At 42.0% G+C, this 20,157-nt stretch overlaps 1 protein-coding gene across 6 annotated transcripts in view; it reads right to left on the bottom strand.

The window, feature by feature from the left end:
- Positions 1-17,741, bottom strand: part of SSBP2 (single stranded DNA binding protein 2) — a 282,750-nt gene extending 265,009 nt beyond the window's left edge. For 2 of the 6 annotated variants that reach the window (XM_025992949.2, XM_025992951.2), the window contains exon 1: positions 17,539-17,737. In XM_025992949.2, the coding sequence (XP_025848734.1) occupies positions 17,539-17,600 (62 nt within the window). In that variant the 5' untranslated portion in view covers positions 17,601-17,737. Of the gene's footprint in view, positions 1-4,610; positions 4,716-17,420 lie in introns of all 6 variants that reach the window. The other 4 variants (XM_072736884.1, XM_072736886.1, XM_025992948.2 and 1 more) reach the window with 4 other exon arrangements.
- Between the last annotated feature and the right edge of the window lie 2,416 nt (positions 17,742-20,157).

Raw genomic sequence — 20,157 nt, 5'->3', positions numbered from 1 at the left:
CATAATCTAAATGATAGCAGGCTACTATATAAATCCATAAGTAACTCTTACACATTCCAAAGTTCCTATCCTTGCCAAGAAGACAAGCAAGAAGTATATCCAAACATAAATTCTTATTACACACCATATAGACAACCAACCAGCAAGGTAAATGATATATTACAAAGCCTCATGAATTTAATTAATTTTTCTATATTTAATAAGCATTTATAAAAAAAACATTTAAACATGGTATGCTACACTCTTAAACCAGGACAATCATTGCCTCTCCAATCAATAACTGGTTATTTTATAATTCATATCAAGACCATTGCCCTTATTGGAAGTTTTTTCAAGCAAATGCCACTTTATTCAAATTCCCACAAGAAAAGTCAAATTGATCTGCATATACACTTCACTGTTGATTTTACATGAATGTAAGCATGCTAAAATAATGATCAAATTAAAGTACTTAAGCATTCTGCTTAGAACAGCAATGACTGTAAACTTTAATTTATCTCATGCTGGATATTGCAAATTTTATTAAATATATACTGACAAAACTTAATTTATTGTGTCTTCTAACCATACAACAAAAACCCCACCCTAATCTTGTTAGTTACATTTCAAAGCTCTAATAAAACACTGAGATATATGTAAAAGGCAGTTATGCTATTAATGATATATTACATATGACTTATTCCAACTCAAAAATTTTTAATTCAAATATAATTCTAAATAATTAAGTAATCATTAATATGGAATTAGTGTTTTACAAATAATTCACAATATACTTTGTAAAGGTCCCTGTTGACAGTGCAAAAGTGTCACAAATTTTATTATAAACTGTTAACAAAAATGGAACATCAATAATAAACCATACTTGGGATGCCTGGGTGGCTCAGCAGTTGAGCATCTGCCTTGGGCTCAGGGCATGGTCCCAGGATCGGCAATAGAGTCCCGCATAGGGCTCCCTGCATAGAGCCTGCTTCTCCCTCTGCCTGTGTCTCTGCCTCTCTCTCTCTTTCTCTCTGTCTCTCTCTGTCTCTCATGAATAAATAAAATCTTTAAAAAATAATAATAATTAACCATACATTATATGATTTCTATATGCCCATTTTCTTTCCTGAGCTTAAGCTTGTCCTTTAACAAATAATATATCTTTCAATCTATCTGTGCTTTATTATACCTGAGTAAGATGGAATTGACATTTTTTTAACATCTCAGATGACTTATTTCCTGTTTTCACAAATAGCAGAGAGTAAAGTCTGTTCATGTCACTTCCTTGCTTAAAACCTTACAGTGGGGGTGCCTGGGTGGTTCAGCTGGTTGATTATCTGACTCTTGGTTTTGGCTCAAGTCATGATCTCAGGGTTATGAGATCCCAGCATCAGGTCCCACACTAAGGAGTCTGCTTGGGACTCTCTCCCTCTCTTTTTGTCCCTCCCCCTACATGTACTTTCTCTCTCTCTCAAATAAATAAGTCTTAAAAAAAAAAAAAAATAAACAAACCTTATAGTGAGTGCCAAATAGTCTCAGGGTAACTTCAGAATTGTTAGCCTGGCTTTGTTAGCTTATCTCTGTAGTTTCTACCACTCCTCCAAAATCACCCCTCCCCCAAACACACAAACACACACACACACCTTAAGCACTACTGAAACATTTTTTCTAAGAAACCTCTTTACAAGATGACAGAACTAAACAGTGTTCCCCAACTAACACCCCTATATACACAAAATTCCCCAAGTAAAGTATAGCCTCTTCAAGTTGGTTTTCTCTGCTTCCTTTCTCAAGTGAGGCTGTCCATATTTGATGTCTCCACCTTCTTGCCTTATACTCAACTCCTCAAAATACTGCATGTTAGCTTAGATCTACTCCACTGTAACTGTTCTCTGTAAGTTCATAGATGGTTTCTTATTCTAAAAACTCAAGCCCTGTTTAACCTCTCCATTCATTCTACTATATCTGGCATAGTAATTTAGGCCTCCATTTGCAAAAGTCTCTTTCCTTGCCTTCTGTGACTGATGCCAACCCTTGTGAGTTTCCCTCATGTCTTTCTAGTGTTCCTTTTCTGTCTCAATCTCAAATTCCTCTTCCACTTGTCCCTTAAATATTCCCTAAATTTCCATCTTTGGTCTCTTCACACTTTCTCCTAGACATTCCCATGAAAAATAACTTCATTCCCATTTCATGGCTTCGAGTACTCCATCTCTAGGTCTGAATGGCCCTTCAAACTGAACACACCATTTTCTTCCTTATATCTCCTATATGCTCTTCCTCCTGTAGTTCCTCCAAGGCTAAGAATGACACTTCTATCCATAAATACAGCCATCTTAAAAATCCTAATATTTTCGGGATGCCTGAGTGGCTCAGTGGTTGAACGTCTGCCTTTAGCTCAGGTCATGATCCTGGGGTCCTGGGATCCAGCCTCGTATCAGGCTCCCCACAGGGAGCCCGCTTCTCCCTCTGCCTGTGTCTCTGGCTCTCTCTGTGTCTCTGATGAATATATAAATAAAATCTTAAAAAAAACTAGTATTTTCACATTTAAGCCACCAAGTCCTATGTATTCTAAATCATAAGACATCTACTGGGCTGCCAGTAGGGTAGAAATAATGTATTATTATCATAGCTCAGTTATTACAATAGCTCCCTAACATTTCTGTCTCCCCTTTTACCCCGCCCTCTGTGTAACTTCCAGAATGATTCTTCTAAAATGTACCTCAGATGATGTCACTTTTTTTGCTTAAAACTATTCCTCTCTCAGGTCAAGCTATCATTCAAGGTCATTCTTGAAACAGTTCCTGTTTAACTTGCCAGACATATATATCTGGCAGCACATCCCAGACCTATCCTACAGTACATCCAGTCATACCAATGTTCTTGTAATTCACCAAATATAGAGTACTCCTTAATACGTTCCTGTCTCTGTACATGTTTCTCTCTCTCCCTAGAACACTCTTTACCTTCTGCCCCCTTCCAATCCAAATTTGGCTAATGCTTATTTCTTGTTTAATAAACATCCTCTTGGAAGTATCTCCTGAGAAAATCATAGCTCTACACTGGATTCATGCCCTTCTGCAGAACTCTCATTACCTTCTGTACAGCCATTATCGCGCTTGTTGCCCAGTGAAGTCATCAACTGACAGCAAATTCCCTCATGTGTAAACAATAAAAAAACTGGACCAGGGATCCCTGGGTGGTGCAGCGGTTTGGCGCCTGCCTTTGGCCCAGGGCGCAATCCTGGAGACCCCGGGATCGAAACCCACGTCGGGCTTCCGGTGCATGGAGTCTGCTTCTCCCTCTGCCTGTGTCTCTGCCTCTCTCTCTCTCTCTCTCTGTGACTATCATAAATAAATAAAAATTTAAAAAAATTGGACCAATAGTGCGTCCCCTCTGGATAGTGAACTCCTGGTGGGCAGAGACCGCATGGTTACTCAGGTCTGACACAAGAGAGCTCAGTGCAGTATAAAAGAGAGAAAGATGTACTTAACACTTCTCAAATGAACAAAGGAAGGAGGAGACAGCACAAAGCTGAAGGAATATTACTCCCCCACCTCATGAAATGTATACAAATTTATACTATCATAAAATGCTTAAGTGGGTTTTGAAAATTAATGTTAAGCGGTATTTTCACAAAACCCAACTTTTTTCAAAGTTCCATTTTCTCAGGCCATTCTATGCGAAAGAAAGAAAGAAAGAAAGAAAGAAAGAAAGAAAGAAAGAAAGAAGAAAAGAAAAGAAATAAAAGAAAAGAAAAGAAAAAGAAAAGAAAAGAAAAAAAGAAAAGAAAAGAAAAGAAAAAAGAAAAAAGAAAAGAAAAGAAGGAAAGGAAAGGAAAGGAAAGGAAAGGAAAGGAAAGAAAGGAAAGGAAAGGAAGAAAAGAAACTGCTTCAAATGTATAAAAATTAAAATTGTCCTGAATATTCTTCATTGGTCCTGCTAGACCTACTCTACCTTTTCTGCCCCACATGATCTGGGAGGCTATTTCTACAGAGTATCTCATCTCCCTTGCCCTCTGGCTTCCAGTTGGGCTCCAGCTGGGCTCCACAAAAAGAAGGCATCAGTTGATCAGAGGGCAGGAAAGAGGGAAGATCTCCCCGCCAGGCCTCCAGCCTCTGATTACAGTGGGTGTGACAATGGCTATGGCCCTCATGGTAAAATCACAGGTCCAGGAGAGCAGCCTTTCTGCAATGACCATAGCACTCACCAGATTCTGGTTAACTCCTCTCCCCTTTCCACTTCGGAACTAAGAAGGGTAAGGCTTCCCTTGCTGCTAATTCCTGGGGTGTCCCTCCATCCCAGGTTGGTTTTAATTTTAAACATAACTGCACTAAACTCTCCCCAGTTTTCCTTCAAAGGAACTAACCTACTGGGGATCTGACTAGTACAAACACAGAAACGTTAGTCAACTAGTAGCATTTTTGGCAGTGCTTGCTATGAGTTCTCTTGCTAACACTGTACCCATCTTACAGAAAAGAAAAGCATCAGCACCCTTTAATGTTTAGTAAAAACCTGCCAACACCCAAATCTTTTTGCCCTGAATTTATAAATCCAACTCACTTACAAAATTGACCCAGTACCATTTTGAATTCAAACAGATTAGTAAGTCATTTCCTAAGATGAATTCCTACCTGAAAAGTATTCCCAATACATACACACGTACATATTTGGGTGTGTGTGCATGTAATGTATTTGACGGTAAGAAACTTCACTCAGATTTTTCCATTACAGTATTTCTAAATGAAAAAAAATAACTGTATCAGTGTCAGTTTAATTCATGGTTAAAAAAATGTTAATCGAAACACCTTTAATAGCTTCCTAATAATTGCTATTGCTTAAATGCACTGAATAAAATGTAATCATCACATAATTTTAATCCAATTATAAATGACAAATAGCTCATGATACTGTGAAAAAAATGAAACAAAGGAATTGTTTCTATTTTATTCTAATAGTCTGTACTATAGAAATGTGCTACAATACTACAGTACTAGACTCAGTATGGTTGTACTATTGCTCCTGGAGCACATGGAACTTTCCAGATGCCCTAGTACAAAAACAAACAAAAAACCAACAGGCCATATGCTGGTTGGAAGAGACTCATAATTAGAGGAGGAAGTTTTTTTTCAAGACATTGCATATTCCTCATCTGTTTATTTCTGACTCTAAAATTTACGAAGGAAAGCAACTTAGGCCAGAGTACTTCACCTCTAAAACAAACAAACAAACAAACAAATGGAGACACAACTTTATCTAAAATTATAACCTGGGCTCAACTGGCATCTTCTTCTCTGACAAGCATTACATTTAAGCTGTTAAATCTCAGACAGACATCAGATCAGCTAAAGAATTTGGAGCTACTTGTGGAACACTTTTGGTAGCTATATAATTCTGCCCACCTTTTTAGCAGGTGTAAAATGCTTTCCTTAATCTTTTTCCTTAGTGCCTCTCTTTTCTACTGCCTCCCACCCCAACTAAAAATGGTGGATACATGTAAAGAAAACTATCCAAGCATTCCCCTCCCACTCACCACCCTCACAACTTCCGTTATTTTTTCCCCAGATTAAGCAATGAAACACTCAGGCAAAATGGTTAAAATGGGCAATGAAGTAAGAAACCTGAGTTTGAATCCAGCCTATGCAACCTACTATGGCCTTGGACAAAGTATATAACTTCATTGAAACTCAGTTTACTCCTATGCAAAATGAGGATTATATCTACTTAATGAAGTTGCTGGAGGGATTAAGCAAGAAGAAAGCCAAACACACAAAGACAAATACTGCTTGGTTCCACTCATACATGGTACCTAGAATAGTCAAATTCATGTGACAAAAAATAGAATGGTGGTTGCCAGAGGCTGGGGGGAAGAGGAAATAGGGAGTTATTTAATGGGTATGAAGTTTCAGTTTAGAATGATGAAAATGTTCTCAAGATGGATGGTGGTGATGGTTGCAAAACAATGTCAAGGTACTTAATGCCATTAAAATGTACACCTAGGGGCGCCTGGGTGGCTCAGTGGTAGAGCATCTGCTTCTACCTTAAGCTCAGGGCGGGATCCAGGGGTCCAGAATCCTGCATCAGGCTCCCCAAGGGGAGTCTGCTTCTCCCTCTGCCTATGTCTCTGCCTCTCTCTCTAGGTCTCTCATGAATAAATGAATAAATAAATAATATTTTTAAAAAATAAAATAAAATGTACACCTAAAAATCATTAAAATGGCAAATTTTTTCATATATATGTTATCATGATAAAAAAGGAAAAAAAGAGTCTATCATTAATCCATATCAAAGGACTTTCCCTTCCTTAGAGTGAGGTACAAAAGGGGAAAAAAAAAAAAATCAAAAAAACCTTTCCTTTCCGTATTGCTATTTCAGCACTGCAAACTGAAGCTAACTGGCAAAGGAAGAGAGAAGAGTTCATTGATCACAGAGCCTAAACCTTCACAAATTAAAAATTCAAACTACTCTAAATCCCAAACTAATTAATTTATATAAAACAAAAACATAAAGATTTCAAACAAATACCAGATTTTATTTATAATGTAGCATTTTTTTGGAGTTGTATTTGTGTAAGATTAAGATTGTGTTTAACTGGGGCGCCTTGGTGGTTCAGTTGTTGAGCAGCCAATTCTTGTTTCGGCTGGGGTCATGATCTTGGGGTCCTGAGATAGAGCCCCACGTGGGGCTCTGTACTCACTGGGCAGTCTAATCTAGGATTCCCACTCTCCCTCTGCCCCTTCGCATCCCCAAGATTCATGCAGGCATGTGCGTGCTCTCTAAAACAAAATAAGGAAGTCTTTAAAGGAAAAAAAAAGAAAGATTGTGTTTAACTCACAATATAATATTTTTCACTTAACCAAAGTATTGACATAAACTGTAAACCAATATCTAATCCGTGATTCTCTGTTGAATCAAATCCATACACAAGCCTTCATAAAATATATATGAACCTCTTATTTTTTTTTTTTTTTTTTGAGAGAGAGAGAAAGGGAGTGGGGAAGGAAGGGAAGAGAGAATCTTAAGTAGGCTCCATACCCCAATCTCTCATTTTAAATGAGGCAGCTATAGTATAATTAAAGATACATTGACCCTGGAACCCAAACAATCTAACTACTACGGCTCAGTTCTGCCACATATTATCTCTATCATCCTAGCTGGGTAAGTCAATTTCCACCTAAAAATCTCAATAGGCAATGGCAATCATCACCTATCTCAATTACGTGATTTAAGTAATACAAGGTACATTTAAATACCTTGAAACTATAAAATATACTTCTGTTCATATTATTAAATTTGTTGAGACACAAAGGAGATTTTCCATCCAAAATTCATATTAAAAATATACACATGGGGAGCCTGGGTGACTCAGTCAGTTAAGCAACAAACTCTTAACTTCAGGTCAGGTCATAATCTCAGGGTCGTGGGATCCAGCCCTGCATCAGGCTCTGTGTTCGGTGTGGACTCTGCTTAAGATTCTCTCTCTCCCTTTGCCCCTCTCCCAGCACTCACACACAGGTATGCACTCTCTCTAAAATAAATGTTATTCATTTATTTTTTTATTTTGTTAAGACTTTTTAAATTTGTTCATGAGAGACACACAGAAAAAGAGGTAGAAACAAAGGCAGAGGCAGAAGCAGGCTCCCCGAGGGGAGCCCGATGCAGGACTCGATCCCTGAAATCCAGGATCACACCCTGAACTGAATGCAGATGCCCAACCACTGAGCCATCCAGGCACCCCTCTAAAATAAATTTTAAAACATATATATTTAAAAATTTACATGCATTTCTGAGTAATATGACTAGGTAGGTAATCACCTATAGTCCTAAAATTTACAAAATGACCACTAAATGTCCACATTATAGAAAACTCTTCTTTAGAAATTACATAGTAATCAATCCTCAATAATATCAAAACATTGAGGAGAAAATAAACTAGGTGTAGGGATTTTATGTTGCAACATATTTATAATAGGTTACATCCTTAATTCATTTATTCCACAAATTTCTAATCAGAATTCCACACACTACTAAGGAGTGGAATACATTGGAGAAGATGACGCCACAGTTCTTGTCCTCGGGGAGATTCCAATCTAACTGGGAGATAAGGCATTAAACAAAACATTATCAAATAATTCATTAATTTATGACACATTTGAAAAGAAAAAGGAAAGGTTGCAATAAGAGCATAGAATAAGGGTGTCTAGGGACGCCTGGATGGCTCAGCGGTTTAGTTCTGCTTTCTGCTCAGGGAGTGATCCTGGAGTTCAGGGATCGAGTCCCGCATCTGGCTCCCTGAGGGGAGCATGCTTCTTCTTCCTCTACCTATGTCTCTGCCTCTCTCTCTGTGTCTCTCATGAATAAATAAATAAAATCTTTAAAAAAAAAAAAAAGAATAAGGGAGTCTAATCCAACCCGGGAAATTTATGAGAAATAATTACATCAGTTGTACCATCCTTTGTCAATACAATAGGTTTTAAGTGTTCAACAAATCTTAGCTATTTCTATCAATGTTATTATAAAAGCCATATGCTCTAATGTCCTTATTGGAACAAGTGCATCCTTGGGGTTCAGGAAATAACAGTCAATCTTATTACCTAGGAAACCCAGATAAACTAGACCCACCACTCAATTCCTCAGTAAAAAAACAAAACCAAGCTCCAGGAGTAAGCTAGAACCAGTGACTGGTTGTATTCTATTAAGCTAGGGTCCTTATCCCAAATTTGACTCGTATTTTATATATCCTTGAGTAATTATGCTGATGCTGACAGGTTTCCTCAATTATAGTTGAGACCTGTCTGAAATGCTCTAACCCCAAATCTTCTCATGACTGATACTTTAAATATCAGTCAGGATTCTGCCTAAATGTTTCCTTCTCCAAGAACCCTGCCCTGACCACCCAGTCTAATGCAGCCTCTCAGTCACTCTCTATACTACCCTATTTTACTACTACTATTTTACCCCTTTTTTTTTTAGCACTTACAACTATCTGAAATTGCCTACTGTATTTATTTACTTATTTATTGTTACATGTTTTCCCTTCAAACTTGAAAGTAAATCCCATGAAAGAAGCAGACCCATTGTATTCTCTCCATATCCTCAAGATACATCTTCCTTAAAAAAAAAAAAAAATACATCTTCCTTGCCAAAGACCTTCAGTTTCGTTCAGGCAGCTCGGGTACAAGGGAGCAAGGTTTCCAATCCAGAGGATGAAGATGACTGACTTAGGCCAATTATGGTAATCCCATTACCTTTGCCAGTAATTGGTTTAGGATAGGGAATTTTACAATTCTCTTCAATACAGCATAAGAAGATATCTGCTAATCAACTTCAAAAAAAGGTTTTCCTCCCTGATTAATGAGACACGAAAAGGAAAAGCCTTCCTCCTGCATTTGACTTGGTCGTATGAGGAAGTGATACTGGGAATATAATATGTTGATGAGAGAGAAACCACGAGGAATGGCACAGAATCAGAGCTTGAACCCTGATATTCCTGAGTGACTGAATCAACTCTGAAACTATCTCTTCCAGACATCCTGCTGTGTGAGATTTATTTTTAAGCACTGATCAATTAAACCATTTTCTATCTCCTGTCTTAATACCTGCCACCAAAAGCATGATAAACTCTTAAGCTCTGTTTCTTCTGTAACATTAACAAAAGATGGCACCTAAGGTCTAGTGAATTCTTGAAGGTATTAAATGAGAGCAATGCAAGTAATGGATCAAACACAAACAAAATACTCAAATGACAATTCATAGTAAAGAATAACTTTCTATGACAAAACTCCACAAACTCTTTATGAAGTATTTAGGATTTTCTTATTTTACAGAAAACATTTATTTTAATTCTATTTAAATAAAATCATTTTCAATTGAACAATTCATTTACCTAGCTTTCTTCTATCGATAAAGTAGCTTTGGTTCTTTCTCAGGTTTGAATAGGTAAATAAAAGGAGAATCAAGCGAAAAATCAGATCACTAAAGAAAAAGAACCATATAGGGGTGCTGGGTGGCTCTGTCGGTTAAGTATCTGCCTTTGGCCCTGGTCAGGATCCTGAGATCAAGCCCTGCAACAGGATACCTGCTCAGTGTGGAGTCTGCTTCTCTCTCTGTCCCTCTCCCTGCCCATGATCCCTCTCCTTCCCTTTCTCTCTCTCTCAAATAAATAAAATCTTAAAAAGAAAGAAATAAAGAAAAAGAACCGTATTAGTTTCAGGCAAAAGTCTGTTCTTAACATCAACTCCTCTTAACTTACATGGACAGAGCCACATATAAATTTTCATCTACTATTCTTACCTTCACAAGTATTTCATCAGCATTTTAATATGGTTTAGATTATACTAATAATTAAACTATATTAGCTATTAAAGCTATATCATATTTACAATTACAAAAAAAACTTTAAAAATAGGAAAAAAAATAAAGGGTTATACTTCAATCTCTACACTTTTTTCTGTGAACTATTTGTATGATATGCCACAAAGCAAAATTAATACAGAAGATCAAAAATAGAATATAGACAGGTCACTGGTTCTAGCTTACTCCAAGCTGAACTGTGATTTGAAATGTTAACGATGGCTCATTACTACTGGAAAGATGTTTCGGGTCCTACATGAAATAGAATCATCAAAATTCTTTTTTTTTTTTAAGATTTATTTATGTATTTACTTATCATAGAGAGAGAGAGAAAGAGAGAGGCAGAGACACAGGAGGAGGGAGAAGCAGGCTCCATGCCGGGAGCCAGGATCGCGCCCTGGGATAAGGCAGGCGCCAAACCACTGAGCCACCCAGGGATCCCCGAATCATCAAAATTCTTAAAGCAAAATGTCAAGGTAGTTTCATCATTACTAAAAAGTGAAAGCAACTTAAGTTACTCTTTTAAAGATGAACAAGAAGTGAATATTAGTTCTTTCATTGCATTGAACTGTGCAGGTGCTTCTGAGTCCAAATACATTTTTAGTTCTGTCAATATTACAGTAATATTATTAGCTCCACTTTCCAAAAATCTTTAACTATTAACCTACTCTGACAAAAATTACCAGTTACCCATTATGACCAAACAAATTTATTTGGGCAGCCTGTAGGGCTATTAAAAGTCACCTGGAAAAACTCTGTTATTCCCTAGGTGGACCATTTTTCCACCTGTTTTTCAATGTCCTCACAGAGTGAATAAGTTATACAGTTTGGGGAAGAATAGTAGAACAGCCTCTACTATTTCTCTAATATTACTGAAAACGAGCAGGACATAAATTTTGGTGAACCATTCTTTGGATCGTTTATGGTAGAATATATGGGGTTTTGGTATAATTGTCAAGTAACTTGCACAGTCCTAGCCATATTAAGCTATATACATACACTAACAAAACTTTACACGAGTAGATGTTAAATAGGCAAAATATATACAAAATCAGATAAGCAAAGTTTAAAATCTAAACATAAGTACTTATTTTTTATTCCAAACTCTCTTCAGATATTAACAAATACATCTTATTCTATTGCTCCAATGCTATTTTAAGACCTTCCCTAGGGAAACAATACGTTGTTAATAAGATTAATATTTTAGCACATTTACAGAGGCTCACATATTACATACAAATCAACAATATGTCTCCAGTATGCAAACGTTTCATATCATTCCCATACCAATGCCAAAGCAAATGTACACACAATAGAGAATATCTCTACATACTCCAAAATAAAATGTAATTATCTTCAACACGTATTTTTAAGTTATGCAGTCCAAGAAGTATTATCATGTCTTCTAAGTCCAGTGCATTAATTCTCAATCCTATACCCCAACATTAATGTAACAGCTGTAATCTCTCTAGAAGAAGATTCTAAATTCAAAATTATTTTTTCCCAAATTTTACTTTTAACTCTAAACTGTTAGGTTGAAATGTTAATAAACTGCAACCTGGGTATTTCAACCCCTGCCCACAGTGTACGTTTTAATTTTAAAATAATTCTATTGGGACACCTGGGTGGTTCAGTGGTCGATGTCTCCCTTCAGGTCAGGGCATGATCCTGGAGTCCTGGGATCGAGTCCTGCATGGGGCTCCCTGCTCAGTGGGGTGCCTGCTTCTCCCTCTGCCTATGTCTCTGCCTCTCTCTCTGTGTCTCTCATGAATAAATAAAATCTTAAAAAATAATAATAATTCTATTTTCTAGTAATAACTGAAGATGTGACATACATTTGGTCCTCTTCTACAGAGAGACTAAAATCTAATGATATTTTCTTTTTTTTTTTTCTAATGACATTTTCATCCTGATTTGGTTTTATGTAGCAAACTACCTCTAAAGCCTGGGAATAAACCTTTCATTTTTTCTTTCACAGCACTGAAAAAATACATTACAGTATTAAAACCATTTCTAAGAGCTAAAAATAAATCACTGGATAAACAACACTAAAATTTAACTCTCAATATCTTACATATTTTTTTCTCTAGACTTGTTCCTTCAAAAAAGTTGGATTTTAGATTCTTCTACAATAATGGAAAAGAGACAAATCAATAGAAAAACTCTCATAGCTAAGATGACATTTTAGATACATGTTATTTCGTATTTTGAAGGAAACATCCTGGGGATAGGGAAGGGTAGAGTCAATGTAATACAGAAAATTTCATTCCCAAAAAAGCACTCCTTCACTAGTTTTAGAAATCTTGATTTAACGGCTAACTGCCCAATCAATCAAGTTTCTTTTTTCTTTTTAAAAGATTTTATTTATTTATTCATGAGAGACACAGAGAGAGAAGCAGAGACATAAGCAGAGGGAGAAGCAGCCTCCCCATGGGGAGCACGATGAAGGACTGGATCCCGATCCCCAGACTCTGGATCATGACCTGAGCCAAAGGCAGACTCTCAACCAGAGCCACCCAGGCATCCCCCAATCAATCAAGTTTCTAAAGAGATTTGCATTACTTCATTTGTCTTAACTTTACTTCCTTCACAAAGGAAGGAAGAAAAAAATTTTATAATTTCTTTAGGTGAGTGACAATAATAAAAACAGGGAATAAGGTGATGCTGGCAGATACCAATCCCTAAAATCGCTCTATTATATGGAGTAGTATTTAAATGTTCATTAGACTTACCCATTTAAAAATGACCGTATGGTATCTGTTTCTTGGTATACTCAAGTAAAAGATTCATAACTGAAAAACCAAAGTTACTTTTCAGAGCCCCAGGTAAGATGCATACTTTGATGTCTCGAGTTTCTCACAAGTTTACTTAATATGATGTCACTGTTTGGTATGTGTATCTTATGTCTAACTTTGCTTTATAGAAGATTCCTATTTCTGTGCTATTACATAATTTTAAAAGATGCCGTTAGTTTAATACGAGCAGTATCACCACTCATCTATTTACAGGTGCCGGTTATTCTTTCTGTGGCAATGTGGGACACTGAATGGATTAAACTCAAGCAACGTTTCATACAGTAATCGTTCACAGCTACAATGTCTAATTTCAAAACTTAAGTGGTCAAACAAAATTCCAGAAGAAAAAATCTGAAGAAACAAGCATTCTTCATTATTTTAGGCTTCTAACTTTCACTCCTAACAGGTCCACACATTGCCCACACCACACACAGATCTGCAATCTGTCAAACTGAAAGGTGTAAGCATCAAGGTGCACCACGAGTTGAGAATTCCTATGTGATCAAATCTTTAAAGTCTATTACATCTGATTATGTAATACTGCTCCCTAAACCTGTAGCATCCTACCCTAGATCAGGAAAGCAACCTGGTATACTGAAAAAAATATATCTTTCAGCTTTAACTACAAGTTCTAAAGGTAGAGAAATCATTTTTGGAAATCTAGCTAGCAAGGTGTCCCTGGGTAAGTTACTTAACTAGTCTGAGTTTTAGTTTTCTTATTTCTTTAATGGAGAAAAAAAAATTACTATGTTGCAGAATTATTGGGAGAATTATAGAAAATATACATAAAATGCTGAACACAGCGACTGACATATAGAATGAAAAATAAATAATAATTACTGTTTTGTTGCCATTGGCTGTTTTTGAAATACAACTAAGCTAGATAATATGGGACTCAAACTTCCAAAGTCCTTATTTTGGAGATTTGGGGGGAAAAAAAATCCACACTGAAAAGAAATTCCTTTGAGTCTAACATCTTCATTTATTTATTTGGTGCTTTCAATATTTGAAGGCATTATCTTTAATGTCAGGGACACTTAAGAGAGGAAATTAAAAGTATCATCCCTTGCCCTCAAAAAACTTACATTTTAGAGGAAGCTAGACATTAAACAAGCAATTACATAGTTACTTAATTATAATTGTGATCAGTGTTACAAAGAAAACCTGCTAAAGGGGGAAAATGACCTAACAGAATCAGAATTTAAATTTCTATGTAAACATCCCACCTCCCACCGAGGGGTTTCAATCACTCCTTCTATAATTAAAACTAATCTAACTCTTTGTAGAGACTTGATTCTTCTGGTCTTCAACACAACAAAACAGGGGTGCCTGGGTTGCTCAGTCAGTTAAGTGTTCAACTCTTCATTTCAGCTCAGGTCGTGATCTCAGGGTCATCAGACGGAGCCCAAGCATTGGGCGTGAAGCCTGTTTAAGATTGTCTTTCCCCCCTCTCCCTCTGCCCCTCCTCCCCACCCCTCTCTCTTAAAAAGAAAAAAAAAATAAAACAACAAAATAAGCAATTAACCTTTGGCCATTTTTATATTCAGAACTGTGTATTGAAACTATAGCTACTGGATAAAACCTACAAATTAATTTCAAGTATTCTTCACAGTAAATTCTTAGTGAAACAGAAAGCAGAAACATAATAACATAGGTAAGCACTTGTCAGCTCTCAGCCATGAACTCATTAGAAAACACATTTCCTGATAGATTATAAACCAGTATTTTCATACGCATGCCATTATTCATCATAACTCAATTTTGTCAGAATGTTTTTATTAAAATAAAATATTTACATCTTTAATACTGAAAAACAAGTTATTTCTGTGATTTTTAAGATCAGAAAAATTCTAACCTTCTTACTAAAAAGAGAATTCTTTGCTCAGGTACCTTTTAAAATGTGCCACCTTAAATTTTCTTCTTCTTTTTTTAAAATCTGGTAACACCTACTTTAAAGATAACTTCAAAATTCCTATCTTCGGAAGTTAGCACACTGTTGTAGAATAGTGCCATTAAAGTCCCAAGTGAACAATAAAGGAGAACACTGAGTGATCAAATCAACTCTCCCATCAAAATGAAACTAAGTTTATTCTATAAAATGGAATCTACCTCAATGTTTGTCTTAGATTCAAACAACATTCACCCAGAAACTGATGTAACAACAATTAACCCAGAACGACTGTCAATTCCCCAAAAGTGGCCTCTTCATCTATATTTAGTTCATAAGGCAAACTAGTCCAGGATTCCCGCTGCCAATTATAATGAATGGAAGAAATATATTTAAATCAAATAGCACCATCTAGCAGAACCCTCACCACTTTGCTTTCAAGAGGAGATACCACTTGGTGTTCGGTTTGGTAGACTGGACAGCATAAGTGGCAGTTATTTGTTTTCATGACAGGATCACAGAATTAGGCTAGAAAGGACCACAGACCCAACACATTCTCATTATCATCTTCAGATCATTAAAAAAAAAAAAAATTTTTTTTTCTTACAAAGTTACCAGGATACAGACTAGATCCAACCATTCCTGGGAGTGTAACCAATATCCAAACAAAATTACTTTGATTCTCAAATTGCAGCAACCACCTCCAAATGCCTGAATACATTTCAATCCCTTCACTCTCAGTGATAGGAAATCCCAATACTCTGTAATCATTAAAACATCTTGCTTTTCATCTTATCAGGTGGGTTATGCAGCCAAATGATTAGTGCACATAAACTGAGCTGTTATTTCAAAACTTCAGTTCTAGTAACTGCTATTTCTTCATCAGGCTATCTTGCTTGTCTTTTGTGTATTTCACAGCCCATCAACTAGTTCCCAAGGGTAGCTCCTCGGAAAATACCTCTGGAAAAAAACCAAACCAAACCAAACCAACATCTCCCCGTTACATTTGTTTGTTTGTTTGTTTGTTTTGCTACAGCAAGGCCTGCCACCCCTAAATCTTATGGGAATTGTGTGTTGCTGCCAACACGAAGATTAGGAAATGTTCCCATCCCTAGGGCACAAGAAACTTTCAGACGACTACCAAGTGCCTAAAAGCAGGAGGGAAACGCGCCTGTCGGAGTGTGTGGTTTTTATTTACGCAGCTATTTCCAAGCGCAAGGTAAGCAAAGTAGCTCCCGAGAGATGCTCTCACTTTCCCGCAGCGCGAACCCCTCGCGGAGGCGGGGCGGGGCGCGGGGCCTCAGCCTCGGGCGGGGGCGGCGGGAACCCCGACCCGCGGCGCGCAGAGCCGGGCTCTTCCTCGGGGGGCACCGCCGCGGTTCGCTCTCGTTTTTAGCAACAACCCAATCCCCGTTACAAGTACGTGAGCACAGCAGCCAGCGGCCGCGCTTCGCAGCGCGCCGCGACCGCGGCAGCATCCCGGCCGGGAGGGCTCCGTCCCCGCCCGCCTCCCGGGCCCCAGCCGAGCCCACACCTGTGTCTGCCCCCCGCCCCCGGCGCCCCCCCGCGACCCCGGCCAGCCCTGCCCCCGCCCGCCGCCGCAGCGCCCGGACCCCCACGCCGCCGCCCCGCGGGGGCCCCCCGCCGTCCCCGCGGCCCCCGGCGTCTGCCAGGCACCAAGTCTCCAAAAAAAGTTCTCGGGCCGCGGCGGAGAGTGGGGCGTGCCGGCCGGGGGCAGGAGCAGCGGCCCGCCCCGGCGCCTCCCGCCGCCCGCCCGCACGCTCGGCCTCCCCGGGAACCCGACCCGTCCCGGGCCCCCAAACTTCAGCGGCGCCGCCGGCGCCCACCAGCCCGCCCCGCGGGGCACCGGGCACCGCGGCCGCCGGCGGCCCCTCCGCGCGCGGACAGCCCGACGCCCGCACGCGCGTCTCCGCGCCCCGCGGGGCCCCGCTCGGCCGCTCCGCGCCCCGCTTCCGCCCGCCGCGCGCCCGGCACCGCCGCCCTCGCCTCGCCTCGCCTCGCCTCGCCTCGCCCGCGATCCCGGCCGCGAAGCCCGGCGCCGCGCCGCTCCCGCCGCTCCCGCCGCTCCCGCCGCCCGCCGCGCCCGCCCTCCGGACGCCCCCGCCCCCGCCGCGAGCCCCGCTCCGCGCAGCTGCGCCCTCCCGCCCTCCCCGCCGCCCTGGGCAGCGCGCCGGGTCCCCGCAGCCCCGGACCCCGGCTCTAAAGTTACTTTGCGCGGAGGCGAGCCCGCGGGTTATTCCCCCCGTCACCCAAACAAGTTTCCCTCCGCCGCAGCAGCGCCGCCCCCGCCCGCCCGCCCGCAGCCCCCCGCGGGCACCTCCCGGGAGGCAGCCGCTCCCCGCCCCGCGCGCCCCCAGCCTCGCGCACCCCTCCCCCTGCCGGCGCACCCCCGGCTCTCCCCGGGCCGAGAGCGTCTGGGTCTGCGTGTCTCCGAGAGTGTGCGAGTGCGTGCGTGTGTGTGCGCGCGTGTGCAGGCGGAGGTGGGTGAGAAGCGGAGACACTTACTTCTCCCGGGCCTGGCTGTCGGACGGGACGGCGCTGCTGTTACTCTTGCCTTTGCCGTACATGCTTGTGCCGAGAGCAGCTCCCACTGTCACGCACCTGTCAACCCATCACAGCCTCCCCGGGAACAGCCCCGTCCCCATGGCGACCCACGCAGCCACCCCCACCATTGGCCGCCCCACGCCGGAGCTCCGCCCCCTTCGCCCGGGCAACGCGCGAGACTGACAGCCCTCCCCTCCCTCCGGCCCGCCGGGCGCGCGGCGGCGGCTCCAGCCTGAGCGGCAGGCTCCTCCCTCCCTCCCTCCCGGGCGCCCTCCCTCCTTCCCGCTCCCTTCTCCTCCCTCCTCCCGCTCTCTTTCCCCCCTCCCCCTCCGAACCCCGGCGCAAGGGGGGAATTAGAAACTGCTCTAGAAGGATTTTAAACAACTGGCTGTTCCCTCCGCCGCCGCGCCTCCCCCCGCGCCGCCCGCGCTCGGCTCCTCACTGGAGAGAAGGCGCCGGGAGGAGGGGAAAGTGCGGCCTGGAGTCGCCGGGAGGAGCCGGCGGAGCTGGAGCCGCGGCGGCCCCAGACTTCGGGGCGCCCGGCGGCTGGGCGGGCAGACCTGCGGCCCCAGCCTTCGGGGGAGCCCCCGCCCGCCCCCGGCCCCGCGCCCCTGCTGCCTGCGACCCGCGCCCGTACCCTGGGGTGACCTCTGCCGCCCGCAGCCCTGCTCCCTGGGGTGTCGTCCCCCCCGCCCCCGCCCGGCTCCCAGGGGCCCGGCTGGCGAGGGACGGTCGCGCGGGTCCCTCGACCTCCTGCGGGAGCCTCCCGGGCGCCTCGCCTTTCCTCCCGGGGAGGGCCTGGGCCCGGCGCCGCGGGGGTGGCGTCGCCTCGCCCCGGGGGCCGCGCCCTGCCTCCCCGGGGAACACCCGGCCTCGGGCCTGCCTCGCCTCCCCCGGGGTGCGCCTCCTCCCCGGACGGCGGGCCCCGCAGCCCCGACCCCGGGGCACCCGCGCAGCACTCCCCGGCCGGGCCTTGCCGGGCCGGGCGCCCCAGGACAGGGCTCCAGGCATCCCCACCTGCTCTGCTTTTCCAGCCTTGCTTGGGCGATGCCCACTTTTGCCAACCTTCGAAGTGGAAAGGGCCACTAAAGGCCTTTAAAGACACCCCTGCCCTCGTCCATCGGAGTAGGCCCCAGCCCTCCTCCAAGGTGGGCAAAGTTGTGCCACAGCAGACAGGCTTGCCTAGGAATATTTCAGGATCAAAGCCCCTAATCCCGTTTCAATAGATGTGCAGAAAGTTTTCGAGAGACACAATCTGGCTCCCGATAGAACTCCATCCTTTATCTTGTGGAGATCCTTGGATGCAAAATCAGACAGAGTGCAAATGGGGTTAGAAAGAAGACATGGGCATCAAATAGGGAATGACAGAGGAAGAGGGGTTGCAGGTGGGGGTCAGACTGAGGAGACATCAGGAACAGATGAATAGACATGGAACGGCTATGGGAGGGAGGGAAAATAGGATGTAGATTGGGAGAGCTACCTTTCTATTTCTCACATAGAGGTTTACGCTTTTAGTAGTAGCACCCTAAAAATGCACATGGAGCTATAGGGATAAATGGAATGGAAAGAAATGGGTTTATATGGCCAGCCACAGCAAATGATAGGAATGAAACATCAACAGAAGGTTAAGGAAGGGCAGTTAGTAAGAAAGAGAGAGACTGAGAAAAGGGGTTGGTAACCAAACATAAATCAAAACCTGGGGGAAAATGAAAAAGGGACTGCTATTCTAGTGTTAGAGAATTTTTTTAGTTGGAAAAAGTAGAAAGATAGGAAAGAATAAAAGACATAAGATTAAATGAAGAAAACAATATGATAGCAAAAGAAGATGGCAAAAACAATAGAGGACTGACATTATGGTAGAAAGACTCAAGCAAAATAAAAGTGTCCTTATTAAAAGGACAAAAATCCAACCCATGGAAGTGAGGATGAAGAAAATGAAAAAAAAATCACTTAGGCTTAAGCTGATTAGTTTCCATGAGAAGTCATTTGTCATTTCTATTTCAAAATCCCTCTTTCAGTTTACAGTGAACCACGGTGATTTGGTGGTGGAGACATGGCATTCATGGACTCAGAAGGAAGTAGTGATGCTGAGTGAGTAAGTCTTTTGATGAACTTCTGCTCAAAATGTTCAGATATGAATAAGGCTACCACTGTTTATAGACTCTACCTTCAGAGTTACCATATGTCATTTGTTGTTCAGTTATCAATCTTCATTGGCTTTAACCCAGAAAATTATCAGCATCTCAAGGATCATGACCCACAGAATACTCCCTAAAAGTGACGCTTACAGAATGTTGTCAAAGACAGAGCTATGGCAGCTGCTAATCCATGCTCCTGCCCACACTTGGACTAAGGTAAGTTTTCCATTAAAGACCAAGAGTAGGCTTTGTACTGTTATCTAAATAACAAATTAGTTCTCATCCTTGCACTAGTATTGAGGTTCTCTATTGTTCTTAGTCATGGCACATTAGAATTACCCTAGGAGGATTTGTTTTTAGTTGGCTTTTGTTTAAAATACAAGATCTGGGACCCCCCACCCCAAACCAACTCACTAAGAAATTTTGTGGATGGACCCAGGCA

The sequence above is a fragment of the Vulpes vulpes genome, chromosome 14, assembly GCF_048418805.1.
Source record: "Vulpes vulpes isolate BD-2025 chromosome 14, VulVul3, whole genome shotgun sequence".
NCBI lineage: Eukaryota > Metazoa > Chordata > Mammalia > Carnivora > Canidae > Vulpes > Vulpes vulpes.
The sequence above is the reverse complement of the archived record's forward strand: the minus strand, read 5'-3'. Positions and strand labels throughout refer to the sequence as shown.